Source organism: Pseudonaja textilis, chromosome 9 (assembly GCF_049901715.1).
Source record: "Pseudonaja textilis isolate UNSWEBS1 chromosome 9, rPseTex1.2, whole genome shotgun sequence".
Classification (NCBI taxonomy): domain Eukaryota; kingdom Metazoa; phylum Chordata; class Lepidosauria; order Squamata; family Elapidae; genus Pseudonaja; species Pseudonaja textilis.
This window is the reverse complement of record NC_141998.1, coordinates 15,833,242-15,859,502: the sequence shown is the minus strand read 5'-3', so window position 1 is coordinate 15,859,502 and position 26,261 is coordinate 15,833,242. Positions and strand designations below refer to the sequence as shown.

General features: G+C 39.4%; 2 protein-coding genes across 6 annotated transcripts; one reads left to right on the top strand and one right to left on the bottom strand.

The window, feature by feature from the left end:
- SIAE (sialic acid acetylesterase) lies at positions 1-16,310 on the bottom strand. 2 transcript variants are annotated; one of them, XM_026718027.2, is made up of 11 exons: positions 16,193-16,310; positions 14,034-14,219; positions 11,805-11,963; positions 9,968-10,143; positions 8,765-8,903; positions 8,267-8,450; positions 7,024-7,133; positions 6,812-6,945; positions 5,572-5,726; positions 4,316-4,511; positions 1-3,527 (listed from the first exon to the last, which is right to left on the bottom strand). In XM_026718027.2, exons 2-11 carry the CDS (start codon positions 14,095-14,097, stop codon positions 3,291-3,293), a joined length of 1,554 nt encoding a protein of 517 aa, XP_026573812.1. In that variant the 5' UTR covers positions 14,098-14,219; positions 16,193-16,310; the 3' UTR covers positions 1-3,290. The 2 variants fall into 2 exon arrangements, with proteins under 2 accessions (XP_026573812.1, XP_087795137.1); XM_087939011.1 differs by lacking the exon at positions 16,193-16,310 and adding an exon at positions 15,974-16,080.
- SPA17 (sperm autoantigenic protein 17) lies at positions 16,105-22,116 on the top strand. 4 transcript variants are annotated; one of them, XM_026718029.2, is made up of 5 exons: positions 16,105-16,282; positions 18,120-18,299; positions 19,113-19,183; positions 19,811-19,873; positions 21,727-22,116. In XM_026718029.2, the coding sequence occupies exons 2-5, from the start codon at positions 18,146-18,148 to the stop codon at positions 21,937-21,939; spliced, it is 501 nt and encodes a 166-aa protein (XP_026573814.1). In that variant the 5' UTR covers positions 16,105-16,282; positions 18,120-18,145; the 3' UTR covers positions 21,940-22,116. The 4 variants fall into 4 exon arrangements, with proteins under 4 accessions (XP_026573814.1, XP_026573816.1, XP_026573815.1 ...); XM_026718031.2 differs by lacking the exon at positions 16,105-16,282 and adding an exon at positions 16,510-16,641; XM_026718030.2 differs by lacking the exon at positions 16,105-16,282 and adding an exon at positions 16,686-16,823.
- The last annotated feature ends 4,145 nt before the right edge of the window (positions 22,117-26,261 follow it).

Genomic DNA, 26,261 nt, shown 5'->3' with positions numbered 1-26,261 from the left:
GACAATTTGTAACTTTTAATCATGGGTGGAAGTCATACCACTTTGCTATTTCAGATAATTTCCTCAACAACAACAACAACAAGCATACCAATTGGCACAACAAACGCAAGTATAGCTCATTCATGTTTACATGGTACAGGATCATTATCTAAAATATTTACCTATGCAAACCACAGCAATCTAAACACCCACAGATTTCTAGAACTATGAAAGAAGAGCAATTGTAAACCAAGAATTTTTGTCTGGCTCTTTCTGTACATTTGTGAAGATTTTATCAAATGTAGGCCCTGCTCCAGTTTACTCTTAAATACGTAACAGATAGTCCTCAACTTGCAATCACAATTGAGCCTTAAAATTTTGTTGCTAAGCGAGACAGTTGTTAAATGAATGTTGCCTCATTTTATGACCTTTCTTGCCAGTTAAGTGAATCACTGCAATTGTTAAGTAATACCTTTGTTAAGTGAAGCTGGCTTCTCCAATTGACTTTATTTATTTATTTATTTAATTTTGATCATGTGACCATGGAAAGCTGCAATGGTTAAGTGTGAAAAAGAGTCTTAAGTCTTTTTTTTCAGTACCATTGTTAATGTTGAACAGTCACTAAACGAACTGTTCTAAGTCAAAGACTACCTGTACAGTGTTTGGAGTTTACTCCCAGATACAAACGCTAATTACTAGAAGGTTTGGGACAAATTACTACAATGTTCCATGTAATGTGATTCTAACTGCTAGGCAAATATCCATGCTTTTAGATAGAAAATCATCACTCCTTGCATATTAACTTACACATAAGTGTGTGCTGAATAACTGCATACTTTTGAATGAATGAATGCAAATGATGAATTTTTTTTTCCTTGGAAGTTGTTCTGCATAGAAATTTGGGGATTAATTTGAGATGCATGCCAGACGCTTACGGATTCATTTTCAAAGAATTATTCTATAGACAAACATATATCTTGCTGTGGTCTGCAGATTTCATTTTGGATATTTTTATCTAGGGTATAACTATCCATTAAATTAAGCATGACTTGGTTTTTTTTAAAAAAAGAATGGATATTACATGCAAACACTCCATATCCTTTCATTTGCAGTTAAATTGCCGTATTTGCCCTGGCTGTCTCAAACAGCCATGTAATTATAGGGAATGTTAACACTGTGCTTTTTCATTCCAACTCTTAAATTTGTTAAACAAAGAGCCATATGAGGGCTCAAAAATATAGGCACAGCACTGCAAAACATTTTAAATGAATATTCCACCCAGGGATTTTTTTTTCAGAATCACAACTGAAATTCTCAGACACACCTCCTACTTGCTCCCTAATTTAGGAAACCCGTCTAAATCATGGACCTCAGAAACCCCCTCCTATTATGGGTAATCTGAAGTATATCTCCATTTATATTCAGCCCACCCTTGTCATAGGTCAGTCTTACTCTGCTACATGAGGGACAAGATCAATCCAGGAGTGACAGCTGTTCCACAGTAAGGATGGATGGAGAAGTCACTTGGTCCATATTTAATTATAAACTTAATTCTGCATTGTCAGGTCAAGAGACAAGCTGAAACTTACTTCTACTTTGAAGTATCAACTTCTCTGAATTTTGCAAAACTCATCTATTTATAAAAAGGGGAAAGTGTACAAAAATGCCAGTATTAGTGAAAACAGCAGTTATTAGGAAAAAAACCAATTATTGCACTGAAACATACACTTTAGCTCATTGAAAAATGATTGCACAGATTTAAAAATAAAATGTCAATTTTGATTCCAGCTTTAAAAAAATACCTAATATGGAAATGGGACATTTGAAATTGTTAAATCAATGAAACGAAGAATCCACAACACACTGAAACTGATAGATTCACCCATCTATATTCCACAACCCAATGCCAGAAGTTAGTTTTCCAAGAGCGAAGTCAAATAATCTCTACCATCTGGTATCCTCTAGCTGAAATAAATCGAGCACATAAAATATCTTTCTTCTCTTGCCCTCAAGTCTTTGTTATTTAAAACAGATCAATCCATGATTATTTCTTCTTATACACTGGGAAACCTCAGGGATTTGCCTGTCTGTCTGGGAGCTGAAGTCCACAAGTCTTAAAAGTTGCCAAGCTGGAGATCTCTGGTCTAAACAGTACACCCAACAGACACCATTTTACTCTGATCCAGGGAACAGCTCTGTAAAACAATTGTTTCCCATTTTCTACTTTGGTTAACACAACCCTGTTTGCCAGATTGCTCTTCTAAAACAAACATACAACATATATATATATATAAGTGAGGAAATCTAGTTGATCCAAACCCAACATAGGGAAAACCTTCCTGGCTTTTGGCTGAAGCCAGGGATTTTGCTTGAAAAAAGAAATATACTTCTATGTTCTTATTTTTGTAAAGCGACATTGTGCTTTTAATGTAACAGTTCCTATTTGAAAGGGGTTTTTTTTTTGCTGCAAGAATTATTTCCTGCAAGTGGTAGTATCACATAATGTGGATTTGGAATACAATGAAACCCCAAACCCGGATTTTAATCTGGTCAATAATAGTTCGCTCCATGGCAGATAAGATGCAGTCTAGATATCACTTTAATGCATCTGCCAACATCACTCACCTTGGCAGGAATTGACATCTAGCAACACCTGGAAGGCCATAGCTCAGCCATTCCTTTTAGCACAAAGCTGTGGCTTGTATTAGGCTTACTCCCATTATAGTTGGCTAGGAGAGTGGAAGGGGGAAAATGTTGAGTGTTTCCTGCTTTCCTTATAACACTCCTCTGCAGATCAGCTGGAGACAAGAAGAGAGCAAATGGCTGGACCAGTATGGCATCTTACAATTGGCCCATCCAACTTGTATCTGTACTTGGGAGCTAGTCCTGCTAAATTCAGAAGGACTTAGGTTTAAATATGCACTGGAAAATCAATGTTCCCAGAGGAATCTTTTATTGATCACCCATCATGCCTTGTCATTCAGAATCCTGGCTCTCTTGGTTGTGTGCAGGTAACCAGGGATTGTTTCAGAAGTGGTTTGATTTCTAGTAAAGTACTTACAAAATAATTCCAGTTATTACGGTACCTCAGGTAGGCAGCAAGAGTAAGAACCACCCACATCTGTTCCACCCTTCCTACTATGACCTTTCTGGGAAGTAAGTAACTGGGTTGCTCGTTTTAAATTTTTTTTCTGCAGTCATCAACCTGAGTAGTTTACTACTTTAAGGAAAGTAAGCTGTAGCTGTGCTCCACACTTCTTGTTTTCGTCCGCAAAATAAGCTGCTGATTCCTCTTTCTCCTTTCAGCTTACTCACAGCAAAATCCATGCAGGGTTATTTTGGGAAAATGTAATGAAGGGAGGGGCAGGCAATTCCTGTAGATTGTAAATGGGACACTGTTTGTATTCACAAGGCCATCCAGACCAGGCGTAGCGCAAGCCCTTTATGCCATCTGAACAGGTTGGGTTCTGCAGGATTACCGAGTAGGAAGAGGATGACACAATGGAGGCAGGTTTCCAACTGCACGTTCCCTGATTCAAGCAACACACCTGCAAAAAGGCATGAGAGAGAGATTGCTTCAGTGGCAGATTCAGCATCTTTCAAAGCAACAACTGCTGAGGGCTTGGCCTTATTTTGTGAGGAAGGCTAAGGAACAAACCTTTTTGTCCTTAGTTACTACCTCTACCTGTGTCATTCCCCCCACAGTCTAAACCTCATCCTTTTAATCTTGAAGTTTCTATTAATCTCACAAAAGATACAGCAGTGACCTTCTATGTTAAGGATTAGGGGAACATGTGCAGGACAATGTATTATTGTAATTCATTAAAGCTTGCCATAGCTGAATGCCACTTAACAGGGGGACAAGTAGATAATTGTTTAGCATGTTGCTTCCTACACAACAGAAGATAATAGACAACACTTTCAGAATTTGGGAGGAAATCCCCTCTCACAACCTGTCTTTCTGGTGCTGTTTCTCCCTTCCTCTTGCCCAGTGTTTCTTAACCTCAGCAACTCTTTTAAGATTTGTGAACTTCAACTCCCAGAATATCCCTGCCACATATGCCGGCCGGGGTATTCTAGGTGTTGAAGTCCATGCTTTTTAAAGTTGCTGAGGTTAAGAAACACTGCTCTAGACCCATCTTTTCTTTCTCTAACTTTTAACAAGGCCACATATGCTGAACACATACATAGACAGGCTTAGCAGCTACATTGAAATAAATGGCAAGCGGGCTGTAATTCAAGGCATAGGGAGTCCTCCTGCATCCAGGTAGCTAACTAGAAGTATTGGACACTAACTGCTGTAATCCCAAGTCAACACCTCTTCCCCATCTTGTACCTCAAACGTCTTGTTGTCCATGTGACGCAATTGAACACATTCCTCAAAGGTGATGTTAAGAAGCCTATGGGTTTCATTCACTTCCACTTTCCGAGGATAGGGACCCTGGAAGACTATACTTTTCTCCCCATAAGCTACTGCCAATGCTCCAAGATGCAACCGATAGGCCACAGTCCGCTTATCTCGGGGGTGGATACTGAAGAACAAAGAAAAGGGATGAGAGGGCTCAATTGGAACAAAGACTCTCTTTTTGTTCCATGCTCATATTTTAAAAGGCTCTCCAGCTGGCAGCTTTCGATATTGCAAATGAAAGCTGGAAGTAAAGGTGTCATTTCACGAAGAACAAGAAATATGAATATGGATATCAAAGCTGCTTGACAGAGCGATAGATGGCATACAAATTTAATAAATGCCAGCCAAATGCTTCTAGAGCCTCTCTCATGTCGTTCTTTTATTGTCCTTTTCTGTTTACAATCTCTCTCTCTCTCTCTCTCTCTCTCTCTCCCTCCCTCCCTCCCTCTCCCTCTTCTTGATTCTGGCTCTCATTGTTGAGAGAGTCAATCTCAGGCTTCAGACATTATAAACTGCAGTGCAATTCCTTTTTCCCATGGGATAAAACCCATTTCATCAGAGAATAAGAATTTTAGTCCACAAAAGATTGTCCTCCCCAAAAAATCTGTTAAATCCTTAAGATGGCCCAAGAGCATTCAGCACTTTTATTAGAATAAGGTAACAGTCACTTTTTGGGGGAACTGGCAATCAGTACTATTTATTAGATGAGGGGTCTCCAACGTTGGCTATTTTAAGACTTGTGGACTTCAATTGCCAGAATTCCGCCACCAGCCATGATGGCCCGGAAAAAAATGGGAGTTGAAGTCCACAAGTCTTAAAAGTTGTCACCCCTGTACCAGACAGCCTGCTCTTCCAGTCTCAGCTATGCCTCTGATCAAGAGACGTGAATGCTACCCATCCTTCTTTCAACCAGCTTTGGTTCACCCTCCAAATCAATGTCACAGTCTCCCGTTTTCCCATCTACTTTTTTCTCCTCCCACATACACATCATTTGTTTCCTCACATATTCCACCTGCTTGTTTCCCTCTCTCCTTATGATGCTGTAATCTTTGACTCCCTCTACCAAGACTGATATGACCACAAGGCAGTATCAATCTTCAAAAGAAAACAGAAGCATTTTTTTAATGGGAGAAGAAAACTTCCAGGAGATTAGAGGACAGATCTCAAGCAATTTTAAAATGTACCTGCCATAAGGAGATTCATTATCACCAAGATCTATAGTAACAGCCATGAAAGTATTGGACATTCTCTTATTAGGGACATAGCCGTAGTCTGCAGTTTGATGCCACCGAATACGTGGAAATTTGCCGCTTATCTGCACGTGCTGATCTGTACATAACTAAAAGTGGGTAAAGCATGGGAATCATCAAGAAAAGGTAGCCATGGATTTCACAACTTATCTGTCATTCTAGTCAGTTCCTTCTTAAACTGAAAGTCCCCGATACAAATCATGAACAGAGCAGCTATGGAAGACTTGATCTTTACCCTTAATAACCATCATCCACTCAGTTACGATTGCAGAAACATACATATTCTGAGAATGGAAACAGTCCAAACGATCCTTCTTGGCCCGAAAGGCACAAAATCCTTGGGTTTCTGCACGGTAAGAGCAGCAAGTGGGAAAATCAAATCTTTTATATGATTTCATTGTTTCAATATTAGGCAGCCATCCTCAACATGGTATCTTTCAAATGAACTGGATCAACTCTTATAGTTCTCAGGAATAAGAATTATAGTCAGGAAGATGGGATGCTGTCTAAAGAATTATGAGAATTAAAAACCAACACATCTGGAAAACAACAAACTGGGGAATGACAAAGCAGTGGCTTCATAAAACTACATGCATTATTAAAGGCCTAATGGTTAAGATTGCTGCTTAACAGGTACAGATGCATTGTTCTCTATGGCTGAAAAAGACAGGGGCCTCTGAGGTCTGTGGTCTGAAACAGTATGCATGGATCATGCATCACAATCAGTCATAACCTGTTTAGTTTTGGCTGACTATATGTGTAAATCCAGTCATGTGCTTGGTCATCTGAACCAGTCCTCTGACTTTTTCAATAATCTATGATTAAAACTGACTACAACTTAGAGCAAAGTGCGAGTCTAGCTGACATTTGGAAGAGGAACGCGTGCATCTGGAAATATGAGCCAGTACTTATCATTGATTAAGGATTTCAGAAATAATTGGGAATAGAAGTCTAAGGCTAGATCTGACTGATTTAGCAAAATACCACTTTTCTGCATATGCCCCTTGCATTTTTATGGTGACAACCTACCATAAAACATTCATAGCAAAAGTTTGTGGGACATCTTATTTAGGAAGATTCTTCACCTTGAAAAAGGTGACATCAAAATTTGAAGGGGCAGATTTAAATGAGCCCAAATAACCTGTCCAGGAGTGCATTTCCATTGTATACTTACCTGAACAAAGCCAAAGGGAAACTGCTTGTTGGTTTGACCATCGGATCCTTCATGAAAAGCTTTTCGCCAATCGTCAATGAGTGCAGGGAAGGTGCAATTGTACATATCAGTGTTCATAAGAGTGTTGGCTTCCCCTGCAGTAAACCAAGGTCCAATACATTACCAAGGGCAGAATCAGTCCAGTCCAATCTTGCACTGATACTTAAACATACCTTGATACCATATAACTCCTTGGATGGTCATGTTGATGAAAGGGTGAATCATTGCATTCCACAGCACGGATACTTCTCGGGGACCAGCATCGAGGTACAAGGGAGGACTTCTGTAAGACAGCAAGAAAAATAATGAGTAAGGAGTTCTCACCAGGTAGAACCTGAAGGATCAGGAGCTTTCTTTGTAAAAAAAACAACAACAACAACCAGCTTGGTAGTCACAATGACTGAATTACTTTTACAAATAACTTTATTAGAGTTTTTAAACTAGAAAGATAAGAACTAATATTAGAAATAGAAATAAAAGAACTGAAAGAAAATGCTAAGCCAAAAGTGCAAAAAGAAAAAGAAAAAAAGGAAAAGAAATGCAAATGTCTTTCAAATGTCCTTTACAACAGATACAATTATAACCTGGAATTAACCTCTTACTGTAAGGTTACAACACAGACTTTCATTTTTTCCATTATCTAGTATTTTTCTAATCATCAATTTCATAATTTCATTTTTTTTCTGTTTCATGAAAAACATCCAAAACAGGCACCTGAATTTTTGACCACTAATGTCATCAAGGATCAGACCTACTTCATTATGGCAAAAAAAGAGAAGCTTTTCTTAGTAAAATAGCTTTCTTCAACTGATGTTTTTCTGGAAGGTAGCCCTTTTAACTCTTGCCATACACATAAAAGTGCAGTAGCTCATTTGCAACATAAGGAGGGTACATAATCACACACACACACTGAATGGTAGCACTCAAAGATTGTAGGGTTGGAGGAATGAGAGACATAATTAAATTATGGGTTCCTTTCATGTACTCCTCTAATTTGTTGTGAGGAAAACTGGCCCCTTTAACTGGTATGGATTAAAATGGATGATTACATATTTTCACTGCACCCAAGTTGATTTTCTATTTCATTGGACTCAACCTGAATGAAGCAATAAACTACCAGAATAGGAAAACGTCATAGTTACACAGAGAAAAGACGTTAGGAGATTGTAGTGTCATACAATTCTTTCTGAGTATTAAGCTGTAATGGTGATTCTTAGCTTAATGCAATGTGCAAACATAGGCAGGATGGTTTGCAAAGCAAGGTTTATAGCAGAGCATGTGAACAGAACCTTGGCCAATTGGAGATAAATCACAGTGAAATAAAGCCATAGCTCAGCCAATATGCAAACCCATTTTCTAGGATGGAAAGTCTCAGATTAATTAAAAAAAACAGTTAGACAAGTCAGTTTTTCTTACCTTTCAATATAGTCTAACAGACCACATTCATTCAAGGCCTTCTTGGAGGACCAGGCCTCAATTGGGGTCCCTCCCCAGGAGGTATCTATCAGCCCTATGGGGTACTTGAGTTTCTCGAACAAATACTGGCCAAACAGCCAACATACTGCAGAAAAGTAGCTGAAGTCTCCGTGGCCCAGGTTTCCTGTATAAAGGAATATTTTTCTGAAAGTTTAAAACATTTTGAGGCTTCAGAAATAATACAACTATTATCTTTATTAGAAAATATGCATTGTAAAAAAATCAAGTATGAAGGACCCATTGAAATAATTGAGCCTAACCCTCACACCATTTAGCCTTCCGATACTTGCTATTCCTCCAAATATGTTGTGCTGGCCAAGCTGCCGTTATCCCACTAAAGTGGCTAGTTCTTAGCCCACCAATCAACCATAACATGAAAAATATCTTATTGATGCTGCTGATTTCTTGCTAGAAGTTTGACTTAAGTCAGGCTCTTACTGGCCGTTGGAATGGACCACTGCAAGTTGACACCTCCAAGGTCTTGAAGTTCCACTTCTGACTGAATAAGGGCAGTGGAAAATATCCGCACAAGGGGATACTTGGATGCATCTTCCATCTCCTTGCTAGCATTGAATATCTAGGAAGCAGAGAAGATTCCATTGAAATTTCAATTAAACACAAAAGTATTATAAAGTACATTCACACTTGCAAGCAACAGAGCAAGCCAGGATCAGCTGTGATCTGCTGGTTTCTCTCCTGCCGTGTTGATATTCTAGCACATAAATGTCTCAACATTTCCTTATTAAAAAAGAAACTAAACTAGGCATAGGTATGCTTGCAGTCATAAGCTACTATGTATTGTTAGTTCTCACTTAACAACTGTTTGTTTAGTGACCAAAGTTATGATGGCAATAAAAAAAGTGACTGTGAGCATGTGATCACCATTTGTGACCAGCCAGCTTCTGATAAGCAATGTAAACCGGGAAGCTGGTAGAAGAGGTTGTCATATGATGTCTCATTTTGCAACCAAACTGGAATACCTGGAACTGCTGTTATAAGTTACCATCGTCACGTGATGTTTTGCTTAATGACCAGCACTGGAATCACCAGTCCCAATTAGGATTGTTAACTAAGGATCACCTGTATAATCCTCCCCTTTGTTTTTTTTTTAAAGATGTTCCTACATGCCCTTGGTGAATGAAAAAAGAAAATGAAGCACCTACTCCTAAATCTGCTTCATTTGTATTGGAAATTAGAACTTGTAAGATAGTTTTCAATCTAGTTTTCTATAACCCACAGAGCAGAGGTGGTGTTCAGCAGGTTCTGACCAGTTTTGGAGAACCGGTAGCAGAAATTTTGAGTAGTTCGCAGAACCGGCAAATCCCATCCCATTTTTTTTTGAATCCCACCACTGCCACAGAGTTACAGGTTACAGCAAGTAAACCAAAAACAATCAATTAGTATAGAATAGATCATGGTTAAGGCAGAATGTATGAATCACAATCTGGACTTTAGGTTGAGAGCCTAAGTATCACAGAATAGTTTATCATAAGAATAAGCCCAAAATATCCTTTTAACAAAAGTAATTCTCATCCTGTGTCTCCATAAGGCTCGATATCAGTTCTCAGAATGCTTTCTCATTTGATCCCTCTCTTGCATGGTCCTTAAACCATACCTGGAATTTATAGGAATGTGGTTCACCTGTGAAACGGTCATCTCCATGTTACTCTGTCCACTGCAAATCCAAACATCTCCAAAGTAGATATCTTTTAATGACAAATTGGACACTTCTTCCTTGATGTACTGGTGTACTTCTATAGTATAAGGGCCTCCTTGGGCCACAGGATCCAGCATAATTTTCCAAGTCTCACAGTTTTCTGATAATATTGATAGAAGAAAAAACATATTATATCCCAGGCTTCATATCAACATGAAACTATTCAAAAGTAATGAATGTATTAATATCTATTTTATTTCTTATAGATCAGGTCTTCAAATTTGGCAACTTTAAGACTTGTGGACTTCAACTCCCAGAATTCTCCAGCCAGGAGTTGCCAAGTTTGGGGACCCCTGTTATAGATGGATGTTTACCATAAAATTGGGCAGAAAACATCACTAGAGATGATGAGGAACATAAAAAGAAGATCTGTGCCAGGAAGGTGTCCTACAATTATGATTTCATCATTGCGATGAGCCAGTCATTTCTACCTGCCAATTCACAGAGACGTGAAAAGCAAAGAACAGAACTGCCAAGACTGAAATCAGGTGATTAGGGAACATTTTCTAAGCAATTTAGAATCCTGATGGGAACCTGGCTCTCCAGATGCTTCCCACAATATCTTCCAGCAACCATTAATACAGCCCTGGCTGACTGAGACTGCTGTAGGTTGTCCAGCGAAACATTTGAAGGATCTCAAATTTCTGATGTTTGATTTTGAGCAGCCTGACTGGCTTGGGCATTCTGGGAGTTGAAATCCACACATCTTAAGGTTGTCAAATTTGAGAAACACTGATTCAGAGTATTGAAAGGGCAATGCCAACTCTTTAAAACAAGCCTGGTACAAATGGCAACAAACAGAAATGAAGGACAAAGTGGATTGTTAAACAGCAGCATTTTATACTAGACTGTTTTAAAAGCAGACTGGAGCCTTCGCTGGGACATGGCTGGCTATCTTAAGGAAGAAATACAGCTGGAAAACACAATGAAGCTGGCAAAGGGCAGCTTTCCTGTCACCATCAGTTCATCCATAGTGATGGGTCAAGGGGTACTCCCAGGCCAGTCCCTTGTGGTTTTGGTTTTGAGCAGTACTACTAGAGATCAGTATCTTTCCTAAAATCAACCAAACCTCTGACAGTTTCTTTATTGTATTATAACCAAAGTTCAACTTTCTTGTAGGAAACTGACGATTTATTGCCATATTTTTTCTCCCTGGCATCCTGCTGAACATTTGGTAGAGCAGTTCTCTTCACTCAGGTGCCACAATCGTAACTTTATTTGGATTCCTGCACAGAGCAGCAGTTAAACCTGATAGCCTGAAATGTAAGAAGGAAATATACAGCCTCCCATAGAGGAGTGGAATCAAGTCCAAGATGATCCTAGATGGAAGCCTCATTTTGGCAACTAACATTCCCAACCAGGTATGTCTAGTCTAATGAAATAAGGACTAGGAATGCTATGAGAGCAGTCTTCCAGTAACTGAGGGTCACAGAAAAGGGGATTAACCTATTCTCCAAAGCACTGAGGGCAGGACAAGAAGTAGCAGATGGAGGATCATTAAAGTGATCCAACCAAGAGCTAAGGAGAAATTTCCTGACCATGAGAATAATTAATCAGTGGAACAGCTTACCTGGACGTTGTGGGTGCTCCACCACTGGAGATCTTTAAGAGACCAGACAGCTATTTGTCCAGCATTTGTCTCCTGCTACAGGCAGGAGGTTGGACTAGATCTCCAAGATCACTTCTAACTCTATTACTCTACATATGCGTGAGGCATTGGGAGAAGGAAGCTATGTACACATTGTTAATATCATGGATTACCTTCAATCTGTACCATTTTGGTCACAATGTTATGATTCTGGGAGAGTGTCAGCATCACCTTAGAACCAGGATCTCCAAAGCCCCATATGATAGCATGAGATGGTTCCTTCTGGAGCACCATGTGATCAGCATAATAGGAAGCAAAGTGAAACTTAGCACCTGAGGCAAACAAAAGGGCACAACAATCAGGTTTACAGCTTCAGCTTCTCAAAAATACTCCAGTAATGCTTGTGCTGGGCTACAACCATTCAATTCTTAAGACATTTTTGAACGGCAAAAATAGCTGCCAATTCGTTAGAGATTGTCAAGGAAGCATATTACTGAGAAAGAAAGAATACATCTCAGATGCATTAAAAAAACCTTTCAAGATTACACAACCACCTTCACTGTTGTTCTCTTTCACATGATCATGTTTTTCCTATTTTTTTTCAACTGGAGCCATTTTCTGCTGCTGTCCCCACCATACATACATTCATACAATCTCCGATTTCCCTATCCGGTATGATCTTTGGAATTCCACTGTTATAGCACTAGTTTTTAGGAAAGCGTGACATAAAAATATGTGTATCTTTATGTGTGAACAGTTTTTTTAGCCCAATTCTCTGAGAAAAGACCATTTCTGCCATGTGTCACTTTGTGAGTAGGGGGGAGATTGAATCTACAGCCTGTCCATGATTCCCTCCCCACTGCAGGAGAAAAACAGAGGCCACTTTGCCTTCTTGCCATCATTTGTATGGATTTAAATAGTGCATTGTTGTCTTCATTCAATACTGAATGAAGCTTAATCAGCTATACTGAACCCAGCTTAATCAAATACAGTTCCTGTGTACTCCTATCACAATGCCTAAGCAAATATAGCTTAATGTGATTGCTCAATTAACTAACATGTAACATGCCTAGGTTTTAATAATGTCCCGAACACAAACACCTTGTTTTAGTCTAGTCTAGCATCTTGTACAAACCCAGCTGTTAAGTCTTTAAATAACTTGGCTCAGCATATTGTATGAGCAAAGCCATAAAAAAAATTAAAAACCCTCCTTCTCTTACAGCCATGGCAACCCTATACTTATTTACTTAAAAGTCACCAATACATACATATATAGCATCCCTAACACTGAATGACTGAAGGAATCGGTCCTCTTATATTTTATTTGGGCTACCTTGGCTACTTTTTAAGAGGGCTATTAGAAATATAGATTAATAAATGCTGGAAGGTAAACATTTAAATTAATCCAACAGCCATTATATTTCTCTTGTCATTTGAACCTCTGTTAGCAAGAATTAGTTTAATATTTAAATGAGTTTGTTTCATACTCTACTATAACATTTGCAGAAGCTACAGAATATAGGCCACAGTAGACATGCAATATAAGAAACAGAAGCCGAACTAAGACAGGATGGCAAGCAAGTAGTGTTTCCTTGTACTGTTAAGTAGTAGGAACAATTGCATGCTGCTTTTCAGGATACAATGTAAAGTTGAAAATTGGAAAAGTCTATGAGAAAATTGTAAGAAAATAAACCCTTTATCAAAGGTGCAACAAACCTAAGCAACTGTTGACAAAACTCTTAAAAGATGCAATCCTGAATACACCCAGGAGTAAATTCTGTTGGGGCATCAAACACAAAGGACTTTCTTTGTAAATATGTTTAACGTCATTCCTCTACTGAGATGAGCTAATTATCTGATTTATCCTCACCAAACGCTAAACCAAACTGTGTTCAGGATTTTGCTCAAGGAAGCTTAGTATGTACAATATAAAAAGCATCTGGTGCAGAAGTGGGATTCAAATATTTTTACTACTAGTTCTGTGGGCGTGGCCTGGCTTTGTGGGCATGGCAAGGGATACTGCAAAATCTCCATTCCCTCCCCACCCCACTAACCTGCTTTCCAGCTCCCTTCTTCTTTGCAGGGCAACCAAAGAAGACCCAGACAATCAGCTGGGACTCTGGAGGCAGAGAATAGATGGGAGCGGGGCCAGTCAGAGGTGGGATTGGCCGGTTCTCTGTACTACTCAAAATTTCCGCTATTGGTTCTCCAGAACTGGTCAGAACCTGCTGAATACCACCTCTGCTCTGGTGGAAGCTTAGCATCATGGAAGAGAAACAAATTCCTACCAGCTAAATGCTGCTATTGTATTTTCAACAGGTACTGTTTTCTCCAGATTGTGTTTGCCTGGCCAGTAGTGGTCATTCAACACATAGTGGCAGGAACTGCCTCTTCTCACTCACCTGCTGTGCAAGCCAAGAGCAACATGAATAGCAAGGAAGCCTCCATCGTCTTTTTTGATAACATGAAGTCAGAAAGTCAGAGGATGCAATTCTGGGAGCAGAGAATGTCAGGAGTCTGTATCTTAAAGACATCAATCTCCTTGTGACCTCACACTGGGCTGATCCAAGCCAGGAAGTAACATAGGGCTGGTAGGGGGAAAGTAACGTAGCTGTTTATAGGTATGGCAATCTTGTCACCACCAAGAAGACATCAATCCTTAATAATGCTCCAGACAATTTCAAGTGTTAGGCTGAGATAGAAAAGGCTATTTGACTGTATCCTAAATCTGACCTACAGGGCTCTTCTGAAAATGTGCTTCCTGAATTTGAATTAAAATACCTCTGAAGCAAAAAAACAGAACGAAAAAAGGCTGTAAGGACGGCAAAACAGCTGAATGTTTCCCAGTATCTCCTGAGAAATTCTTCTGGATTCCAATTTATCTCAGTGGCACTTGTAACTCTACAACTTATTGGCACTTGTAACTCTACAAATCCAGAATTTGGGCTTAGTAAATTGAGGGGCAATTAAAAAGGTTCACTCAGCCTTGGTAATCAAGTTGCATACAATTCACATAAACCACTCAATGCTTTCGTGTGTAAACCAGCCAGCCTTTGCCTCCTGCCCCATTTCTTCTTTGCAACTTTACCTTGACACCCCTCTGGAAAGCTTTACCCTTTCTACTACCAAAGAATGGTTTGTATAGTATGCTGAAAGCTCAGCTAAGCCTTTCAAGAGAGTGCATGTGTGCAAACTCATTTGGGAACCACCAGGACACACCAGGAGTGCTGGATAGATTGGGAAGCAAAAAATACATCCCAGGCAAAAGCCATAGCAGATTATTTTTATGCTGGTGCTTAGGATAGTGAGAAAGACCATTCATTTTTGGCCAGGAAAGTACACTATTATCTGCAATGTTGGGTTTATAATGACACACATTAGCAATGGAAATTTTGGTCATATGATAGGTTCATACATAATGACAAACCGTGTGTTGTTGGAACTATTCAAAAAATAAAAATACAAACGGCAGAGGAAAAAACACTTTTTTTCCTTTGGAGTTTGCGTTTTAATTTTCATATAAAATATTTTTTTATATATAAAAAAGAGCCTCAAGCAACTAAATCCACCCAGCAGCTTAATAGGGAAATGAAAAAGGGATTCCCACAGCATGCAAGGATATGCTGTGGTGCCTTGATGGGAGAATCCAGCCTCGGGTCTGGATTCTAATATCTGCTTTTAATATCTCCTTCTGCAACATGGTGCCCCCCCCCCCTCCAGAAACATCGATTTGCTATTTATTTGAAACATTTCAATTAAAAAGGATTCTCTTATTGATTTCAAAAGAGAGAGAGAACAAAGGGGGAAAATCACATCTTCTCTTTTTATAACATTACATAAAGGGTTTTTGATTGGATAGGGAAGTCCTGTCTAGTGGTTATATCCTAAGAATTAAATCGCATGTGAGCAATTGAGATCGAAAGGAGCATTGCACTCTGGATAAAAGCAAAAGAAACACTTGCAAAGAAAAATGTCGGAATGGATATAGGTAAAGGTACATTCTCAACACTTCCCATTGCTGAGCCTCAATACTTGCTTTTCTTTTTTCTTTTTTGGTTCATGGAGGCTCAGAACAGCTGAAAATGAAACTTGTTACCTACAAAAGCAATGTAGGTAAATCTCTCTTGCCACTCCTGGTTTCTAAAAGGGAGGCTTTTCTTGAAGGTTTAAGGTTTTAGGCGGGGCAAAAAAACAACTCCACGAGCTACACATTTTGAAAAGGGCAAATTTTAAAATACAAGAAAACCCAAGATGGCCATTGTACTGCAAAAACCATATTGCAAGTATTACAAAGTCCATAATGCGTGGCCCTCGGGGCCCGCCCCCCGCCCCCGCGGCCTACCCCATCTGCAAAGCCACGGGGGGGATGGAAGACCTGCCCCAGCAGCTGAACCCCGGCGGCGTCCCTCCCATCAGACCCCGCCAGGTTGCGGAGAGGCCCGGTGTGTGACGTCACCGAGGCCTCCTCTGTGACGCCACCGCCCCGGGGCCCGTCTAAAGCGCGGCCTCAGGCCCGCCCTGCCCGCAGAGTCCCAACTCCATGGGCCCGGAGAAGACGTACTAGGAGCGCAGGCTCCCCGCTTGGACTTTAAAACCTCGGCCACGCCACCGCCTCCTTCACCGGCGCCCCAAAATCGGAACCGAGAACGCGGTGAGGCGAGGCCAGATTTTAATTGGGGGCGGGCTCAAGGGGGCTGGGGAAAGGTTTGGCCGCTGAAAGGCGGAGCTCGCAGCCAATCGGCAGGCGGAGTGGGCCGACCAAGGAGAAGCCAACCGCGCTTGAGGCACCGGGGCGGGACGAGATTTTAGTTGGAGGCGGGCTTCAAAGGGGGAGGTTTGGTCGTTGAAGGGCGGAGCTTTCAGCCAATCAACGAGCGAGATGGGCCGACCTGAGAAGCCAACTGCGCGATTTCCCGCTCTATTGGATCTCCCCGCTTGCCGTCTTAATTGGAGTTGCTAAGCAACGGGAAGGACGCTGGCCTCTGTCCGTGCGGGCAAAGGAGTAAAAGGGTAAAAGGAGGCTTGGGAAGGATCCTCCTGACGGGCCGGGGAGCTGAAGAGGACGGGGCGGCGGCGTGAAGGCTCTCAGATCCTCCCCCCCCGTGTTGATAGCTGGGAAGGGAGAGGCGCAGGCAGGCCAGGAACCTAGCTGCATCAGAACAAGAGCGCCTTTGAGCATGGGCAGAGTACAGGTAGCCCTCGACTTACAACAGTTTGTTTAGTGACCGTTCGAAGTTACAGCGGCACTGACAAAAGTGACTTATGACCATTTTTCACAGTTACTACCGTTGTAGCATCTCTATGGTCATATGGTCAACATCCTGGCTCTTAGCAACTGTCTCATACTTATGACGGTGGGTCATGTGATCCCTTTGCAAAGTCAGTGGGGAAGATTCATTTCACACTCACATTAATAACTTAACAACTGCAGTGATTCACTTAACAACTGTAGCAAGGAAGGTGGTAAAATGGGGTGAAACTCACTTCACAAAGGTCTCCCTTAGCAACAGAAATGTTGGGTTCAATTGTGGTCATAAGTCGAAGGGTGCCTGCATTTTGCCCCGTGAGGAAGAGGCTTCCATTATTGCTCCCTTCCCCGACTTTTAGAGGTACAGGAATACAGCCCCCATCGTTCCCAGCAAGCGTGGCCGGGAATTCTGGGCAAGGGCTTCTTGCTTCTGTGTCTTAAGCAGCCTCCTGTTTTGTAGCCCTGCTTTGTGTGCCACGTTTTTCACAGGAAATCTGGTGCACCTGTTCAATAGTAAATGTTGCTAAGAAGGGCGAAGTAAAATACTGTAAAGTAGGGATGTCCAATCATAGTGACTTCAATACCTGTAGATTTCAACTCCCAGAATTCCCCAGCCAGCCATTCCCCCATAGAGAATTCTGGGAGTTGAAATCCACAAGTCTTCAAATTGCCAAGGTTGGATGGACACCCCAACTGTAAAACTTAAACTTGAACAGGTGTGCAATAGCAAATACACGTTTATCTCTACGTGAGAGTCAATTTTTTAAAAAAAACTTAGTGAATTCTCTATATTCCTGAGTTTAATTATGTTTCAAATTGGATTGGGTGATATAGAGATAAGTGGACGAGTAGTCTGATTCAGAACAAAGCAATTCCTTGTTTAAAATGTTGTTACAATCAGATACTTTGCAGTAATTAAAAAAAAAGATTAAATGGCGTGAGCTTGACATCCAGATTTATTTATTCATTTTTTATTCTGCCTTTAGTAACTCAAGACGGCAAAGATACATAATACTCCTCCCTCCTCATATTTTTGCCACTACACCGCATTGTTAGGTGGATTGGGCTCATATATAGCATTTTCGGACAATGCTGGCTCCCTTAGCTTAGAAACAGAGATGAGCAACGCCCCCTAGTCAGACACATCTGGACAGGGGAAACCTTTACCATAACTTTTTTATCCAACATTTAAATGTCTTATTTAGATTATAAGTCTCACTAATTGTAAATTGAACTCTAGGTATAAAAGAAACTTTTTCAGAAATAATGGCTATTCCGTTCTCAAACACCACTCAACGCATTCCTCCAGGATTTGCCAATCTGCTTGAAGGGCTCGCCAGGGAAGTCTTAAGAAACCAGCCTGATGATATACCAACTTTTGCAGCCAAGTATTTTGAATCTCTCCTTATTCAAAGAGAAAGTAAGTTTCAATTGACTATATTAAGGTTTTTAATGTACATTTGCATTTTTGGACTTCATCTGGTTTGCAAGAAACCATTATTTACTCATTTAGGTGTCCATTTTTGGCATTTTTCTTTTTCAGGAATGTTTTTGCACCATCCAGTTTAGCCACTATGTAGGTTCTGAATGGGGCTATTCTCAAAAGCTCAGGGCCTTCTTTCTGTTATGCTCAGATTGGTAGGTTTGGGTTATCTTTTTTACAATATATATATATCACTCATTCAAGCATTTAATTTTTTTTGGGGGGGGGGTGTTTTAATTTTGACCTATGTTTGGAATGAGACAACTCTCCATGGCCGACTGGTCTTGGCTGACTTGCCACAGTCTCCTTGCCATGGCTAACTCCCTGTGGGACTATTCAACAGTGGAAAAAGTGAATTTCAGCAGACCTTGTCTTGCTTTAGGTTTGAACCTTTTCAAATTAAAAGTCCTCGAGGCTGGGGTGAGCCAGAGCTTGGAGTCCTAGAAATTTAATTGTGCGCTCTCTTGAGTTATTCTGTCTTGAATTGTCAGGTGATGTGTTGGCCACAGAGAGATGGCCAGGGCCAATTGTCCTAGGCTCTGTTTTTTCCTCTTTATTACGCATAACTGAGCTACATGTGCGTGTTTACCTTTTTTCAGTTAAGAAATCACGACTGTTCTTAAAGGAATGTCAGTGTCATTATGATTCCCAATTTGATTAAGCACCATTTGACCAGGAAGCTTTTATTTTTTTAAAGAGAAGTCAGTATTTATTTTTTCAAAAAAAAAAAAAAAACTCATGTCTTTTCAGAAACCGGATATGATCCAACTGAATGGGGAGCAAAACTAGAGGATCGATTCTACAATAACCATGCTTTCAATGTAAGTTTTACCGGTATTATATAATGAACAATTCCCCACCCCTTTGACACGCAGGCCTTTGAATGAAACTAAACAAAATATAGGAGATTAAAATCCTGATTAAAAATAATAGCCACGAGGTTAATTAGGATCATTGACATTTTCAAAGGAATGTGGATTATTTATTAAGTTTATTTGCTGCTCATCTCGCTGTCATGCAACTCTGGGCAGCTTACAATAACTAATTCATACAAAAATGATTTGTGAAAAGCTTATTTAGAAAAATGATGAGTGGGAATCTAAAATTTCCCCTACTATTGAAATTCAGATTCACTAGCTTTATCCTATGACTGCCATAGCATTAAAATCTTCCATCATGCTTACCTATACCCATAAAAAGGATTGGAATCACTTATTTCCTTATGAAGTGGCTTACTATAAACATCATTTTACATCATCATTTCAATGGATTCTATATGGAATCTAACGAGAGCTTGGTATACATTTAGCAATTTCGTCACCATGTGTTCAGTTACTACTCCAACTATTTGTCTTTAGGGTTTTGCTTGCATCAAAATTCGGTGAGGGTGGGGAATCATCTGTACCAATAATCTCTCGTGCATCAATACTACCCTCCTGCTTTTTCAGGAACTTGCACCACCAGGAGATGGAGTGAAAAGGGAAAAGAAAGAAGAAACTACTGAAAAACCAGTAAGTAATTTTTCCAGATATTAATTGCATACCTTTTCTAAACTAGCCTCTGTTGTGGATAATAGTTGCTGACTTTGGCATGCCTAAAAAGTTGCAGTGAGGTTGTCCACTCTCATAGGGGCCAACATTAACTTTATATGGGATCCAACAAGGGTCAGAACGATAAAGGCCATTCGTATTTTTTCCATTTGAAGTTAAATAATTGAAAGAGTTTATCTCACTGAAATTAGTAAATTATCTCCAAAACTGTTTATCATAAAAAAAATGCCCACATATTCCCTGAAGACTTAAATTGCCTCTTCTAAGTTACTCATACTCTAAACTTAGATTTAATAAAGAAAACATATAGCTAAAAATGCAACACCTTTTTGTATGAATTTCCAGTAAAGATATGTATGAACAAAGAATAGAGGTGCCCACTCAGAGTTTAAATTGTTTTTTAAATCCCACCAGTTTTAACTATCAAGGAACATTGCAAAATCCTGTGCATATTTTAGTAGCCTTAAGCACTGCTAAATTGACCCAGTGACGTTATCACAACTTAAAACTATTTTAACTTTGTCTCTTTTACCCTTTGCACTCATTCTGTATAAATAAAACTAAACACATAGATAGTGTGAAATTGCAGCCTGTACTTTTATTTAGTTGTAAGGTTTATATTATCTTTTATGATTTATATTAGCCTTGCTGTAGCAGTGCAGGCAATGTAAATACTGCTCCCTCTTCCCGTTTTTCACCCCAAACAACACTAAGAAGTTTTGTTGGCTATCCAGACAAGTAATGCAGCTCAGCTTCAGCAGGGAGCGTCCATGACAGTGAATGGACAAAACAGATACCAGTTAATTTGACCAGTATACCCTGGGAATCTTTATATTGGTATTTTCCTTTTTTCAAATGGGATAATTTTGTTGTTGGATAAACCATTGGTCTTATCTAAGCATTAATTTCGGCATTTATGCCAGATAAAACTTTCCTTGAAAACTGAGCAAAAATTGTCCAAGTGGTATTTGCAGAGTTTATAGGCCTAATGATTTTTTGGGAGGGAGTGGGGAGAATATATATTTTAAAACCGAACAAAAGCAAGGTGCGAGTTTTTCCATTTCTGCACATTCACAGACTTTTTGAATAATAAATTGTATTGGTGATATATTCTCACATTAAAATTAAAAGGAAAAGAGGAGGTGGAATTTTACTCGATCCGGAATAAGTGGTACGATTGGTTGGAACGTAAAAAAAACGAAAAGGGGAATCAAGGGGGGGAAACAAATTTATGAAACGGATTATGACACATACAACAACCGAGAGGAATTGATAATGTTAGTTCTGGATTCCCTTGTTCTTTACTTAACCAATAGAAGGAATTTATCAGTAAAAATAAACAAATATAATCCAACAATAAACATTAATAACAGAACATTATGTTTGATAGAATATAACAAACAGAGAACCTATAGGAAACAAGAAATAACTGCTACATAATGTAATCTAGGAAATATTTAACTGTCAAATGTATTCAAGGAAAGTTTAATTAGTTTTAGCACAGAGATTATTGTGACATTTGTTTGTATGAATCTTTGTCTTTTGAGTTTGTATATTTGTATATTTTAACTTTTTGTATTTAATAAAGTTTATTAAAAAAATTTTTTAAAAAAGCAAGATGCATCTTATTTCCCACCTAACTTCAGCATCAGTCTTCTAAAGTATGCTGATATGTACAAACTTGATTTACATTTATTGTAGCTTAATTGTTTTCCCTTCCTTTCTTCCTTCCCTCTGTATACCCCTTTTTGAAACACGGTGGGCAAAATGCAAAGGTGAGAAATGTAAACTTGATTTTCTTTTAAATCGTAAAGAAGGAAGAAGAACAACCGGTAGTGGATATTGAAGGGACCTTATCGGAAGAACAAGCTGCTATAAAAATCCAGTCCATTTTCCGAGGATACAAAGCAAGAAAAGAAGTGAAAGGCCAAGAAGGAGAAGATGAAGAAGGGAAGGAACCTGGAGAGACAGACAAAGAAGCTGGGAAGGAGGTAGCATCAAGTGAGCCTGATAAAGGACCACAGTAATCAGACTCACCAGTTCCATCAACAGTCCCATATTCAAACAGGCGTAAGGCGAAGTCCCACTGGTCTGCTAGAAACAACCTGCCAAGTTTATTAAATAAACCATACAGTTTAAAGCTGCATGCAATCTTGGTGCTCATCAGCGGATCAATAAACTGACCCTGTTTTCATGCGGAAAGATCTTTTGATGTAATGGGCATTTTCTTTTTAGTGAGTCTTAAATAAGTTGATCCTTGCCAATATAGAATAGAAATAGAATAGAATATTGGAATATGGAATGGAATGGAATGGAATGGAATGGAATGGAATAGAATAGAATAGAATAGAATAGAATAGAATAGAATAGAATAGAATAGAATAGAATAGAATAGAATAGAATAGAATATTGGAATAAAGAATAGAGCAGAACAGAATAGAATTCTTTATTGGCCAAGTGTGATTGGACACACAAGGAATTTGTCTTGGTGCAAATGCTTTCAGTGTACAAAATAGAAAAGAGACATTCATCAAGAGTCAAGAATCGTTAGGTACAACACTTAATAATAGTCATAAGGTACAATATAAAAGAAAAACTTGGTTAGGGCTCATATGCATGACACCAGGCTATCATAACATTGTCTCATCAACAGCATCATACACAGGTAGTGCTCGACTTACAACAGTCCATTTAGTGACAATTCAAAGTTACAGTGTGCACTTATGACCATTTTTCACACTTAACGACCATTGCAGTATCCCCATGGCCACATGGTCAAAATTCGGCTGCTTGGCAGCTGACTCATATTTATGACAGTTGCAGTGTCTCAGGGTCCTGTGGTCCCCTTTTGCGACCTCCTTACAAGCAAAGTAAATGGGGGAAGCCAGATTCACTTAACAACTGGGTTATTAACAAATGCTGTGATTCATTTAACAACTGTGGCATAAAAGATAATAAAATGGGGCAACATTCACTTGACAAATCATTTCACTTTAGGAACCAAATTTGGGATCGACTTGTACAGGGCTCCAACCAGGCCTTTGGGTGCTAGTTTCCACAATGCTGATAACCTCAATAGCCGAACTGGAAAACTTTTGTGTTTGATACATTGTGAGATAAACATCTGAATCTCTTTTACAGGTTTTAAAAATCTTTTATCATTTTTTGGGGGAATCTATGTACTCTGATCCCCACTCCCAAATACCACCTTCATTTACATTCAGTGGTACAGACACTAATATTCACTTTTAATGCTGCTGCTTCTGTTTCAGTTTGTAACATACACATGCATCAGGAGTTTTGAAAATGAAAAAATCTGATGAAAAAATATTTGCGCTTAAACCTCTGTACATTTTTTGTGCATGGAACTCCATGGTAATCTTGTTCTGTTCGTCCCCATTTTTGCAACCTATCTCCTTTTGTTGGCCTTATTTTACACATTTTTTACAAAGTCTCTTTAGATTTCGTTCCCTAGGGATATCTTGAAGGGGAGTCAATGTAACGTATAAGATGTACCTCTGCTTCTTTAGAAGATTACAGCTTGATTCTATGCCCATATATTTGAAAATACATTTCCTTGCTATCAGAGGAGTTTATTCCTTCACCCACCACGGCTGTTCAAGATGTTGCAACAGTCTGAATTAAAAGATCAGTATATACTGTACTTTTCTTTTCAAAACATGTCTTAATTATATTCCTCCGAGAAGTTTGATAATAACTGGAATATGGAACAAAGAAAAAGTCATTTTGAAAAGCAGATACAATTAGCTGTGAAGAAATTATGCTTCCTTATTTTGAACCTGGTTTTTTTTAAAAAAAGTTTCACTCTGCAATTGTATGCAAGATCGTATGTGGATAATTGATAGGCAGAAGCAAAAACGAGCAGATTTTGTGAGATTCTATCTTTTTTTTTTCTTGTCTGCACCATTTTCTCTCTCCAGACTCTGAAATTAGTATGTAGGTTTCAAGAGTAATAATCATTTTGCATTTTTTTTCCAGAATAATCTGTCTCTAAACCAATATTTGAGGAACAAAAGAGCTCCTTCGCTCTTGGGGCAAAAGATTGGCTCATCATGACATTTGTTTAATGAAAACTTAATAAATACCACCAATAATTAGCTATATCCCTGAGGCCTCTCTAATTATTACTCACGATTACCTGAGAGAGAGAGAAAGAGAGAGCACGTGCACGAGAGAGCGATCTTACTCAGAGCTTCATTATTTGGGGTAGGAACAGTTGTACTCTTATCTTGTCCTGCTAGGGGAAGTGCAAGAAAGATGATCTGTGTGTGCCTCTTCTCTAGATGATACTTGTAGTTCTAAATTTAGTTTCCTAGGATCCCAGGAGGCTTTCAAAGCTCTTTGTGAGGCAAAAACAAGACATCTGCTATTATCTCAAGCTTCATGAATATGTAATATGAAAGAAGTAAAATACTACAGGGGAAAGAAGTTGGAAGTTGGAGGGAAGGCTTCTGAGCATTTATAGAGAAGATGTCTTCTAAGCAGGGGTCTCCAACCTTGGCAACTTGTGGACTTTGCTGGCTGAGGAACTCTGGGAGTTGAAGTTCACAAGTCTTAAAGTTGCCAAGGTTGGAGACTCCTGTTCTAAGGTGGAAGCATAACTTTCCCCAAAGAGATGGAGGACCAGACATTCCTCTTTAATAAGCACAGAGCAAAACTCTCCAGAAGAAAAACAAACAGGCTACATGCTCCTATTAGCAGAAGCAACTTACCAGAAGTCATTTATTTTCCAAGCATCCTGCTTCCTTCTAACCCAGCACTTTCAACACGTTTTTAAAAAGATCTTGCATCAATCAGAGGCAAGGCATGGTGGTGAAAATAAACCTAGAAATAATGCAGAACGATGGAAGAATCAAGACAGTTGAATGCTTAATGAAACAAAAAAAATGGATGTAAAAAACAATCACTTTGCATATTTCAGAAGGATGATTAATTATGCAATCCTCCTGCCTCATTCATGGAATTGCATAGGGGGCTTTACACAACAGGGTCTTCTTTTTATAATGATTGTACGTTCCTACCTTGCATCTTTTTTTCATAGTGCAGGAAGTTCTTTTTGGAGGGAAAGAAGTGAGAACTTCATTATGTTTCTTCACCTGTAATGTTAGCAAACCTTAATGGATAAGATCCCCCCTAAGAATCCTCCAGCTCTTTCCTAATCATTGACCATATTTTCCCCATTTATTCTTTATTTGGGAGAGGAGAATTCATTGTTTCAGGGCAACTGTACTTGGGAACCCCCTGAACTTCACCCTTCTGTCCAGGGTTCCAGACAGGGGTGGGATTCTACCAGTTCACACCTATTCACTAGAACTGGTTGTTATCATTCTAAGCAGTTCGGAGAACCAGTTGTTAGAAGAAATTACTGGCCTAATCCTGTAAGGAAGGCAGGAAGGAAATATTCTGGTGTTGCTTACAGAAACTGCCTCTCGGTTAACCCTTATTACATTCTTGGCAGGACTAGACTTCCTGTCTCTGGAGTTTTTCCCCCCTTCTTTGCTGGTACTTTGCTTGTGTGGAGTGACCATTCAGTTACAATGGCACTGAAAAAAGTGACTTATTACCATTTTTCACACTTATTCTGTTGCAGCATCCCCACAGTCATGAGACGCCAGGCGAGGAGATGCGTGCCTCGATGTGAGTGATATTGACTTGGCCACGCCCAGCCAATGACATGACCACCAAGCCATGCCCACAGAACCGGTTGTTAAAAAATTTGAATCCCACCCCTGGTTCCAAACATATTGGACCCTCAATTCGAATTGTTCAGGCAACTCTAGCTATTAACACTGCTAGTAAAACTAATAGCCCACCAGGACCTGGTGACAGAGAAGATTGGGAGTCATCAGAAAATATCTTTTTCCAAAGCAACTAGAAATGTGGGTCCTTCTTTAGTGCCATCAAAGTGAAATATGAAGTCAGCCAGTTCTTACCTGATCTTTGATGCCATTAAACAAAGAAGATGACAGTCACACAATAGTCATGTGTTCTATGACAGGGGTAAAGACATCCCCATTTTAAGGAGCTTGGTTTATCTGGGATTAATCTAGCTGCCTTGTTGGTAGATCTTAACAAAAGGAAGCTTGTAGTTCTTTGGCAAACACAGAAAATTGGAATTAACTTAATAGTGAATCTGAAATAGTTTGGATTAAGGAGACAAAGAGGTTTCAGCAGGACTTGTACTTCCGGGGCCCCCTCCACAAACAACATAACAATAACTTGCTCAGTAGGAATTCATCTACCACATAATCACTGTGACTAATATAACAGAAAATGTACACATTGCAAAAAGCTCATGCAGAGCTTGCAAGTTAGAAGGGTTTTGATG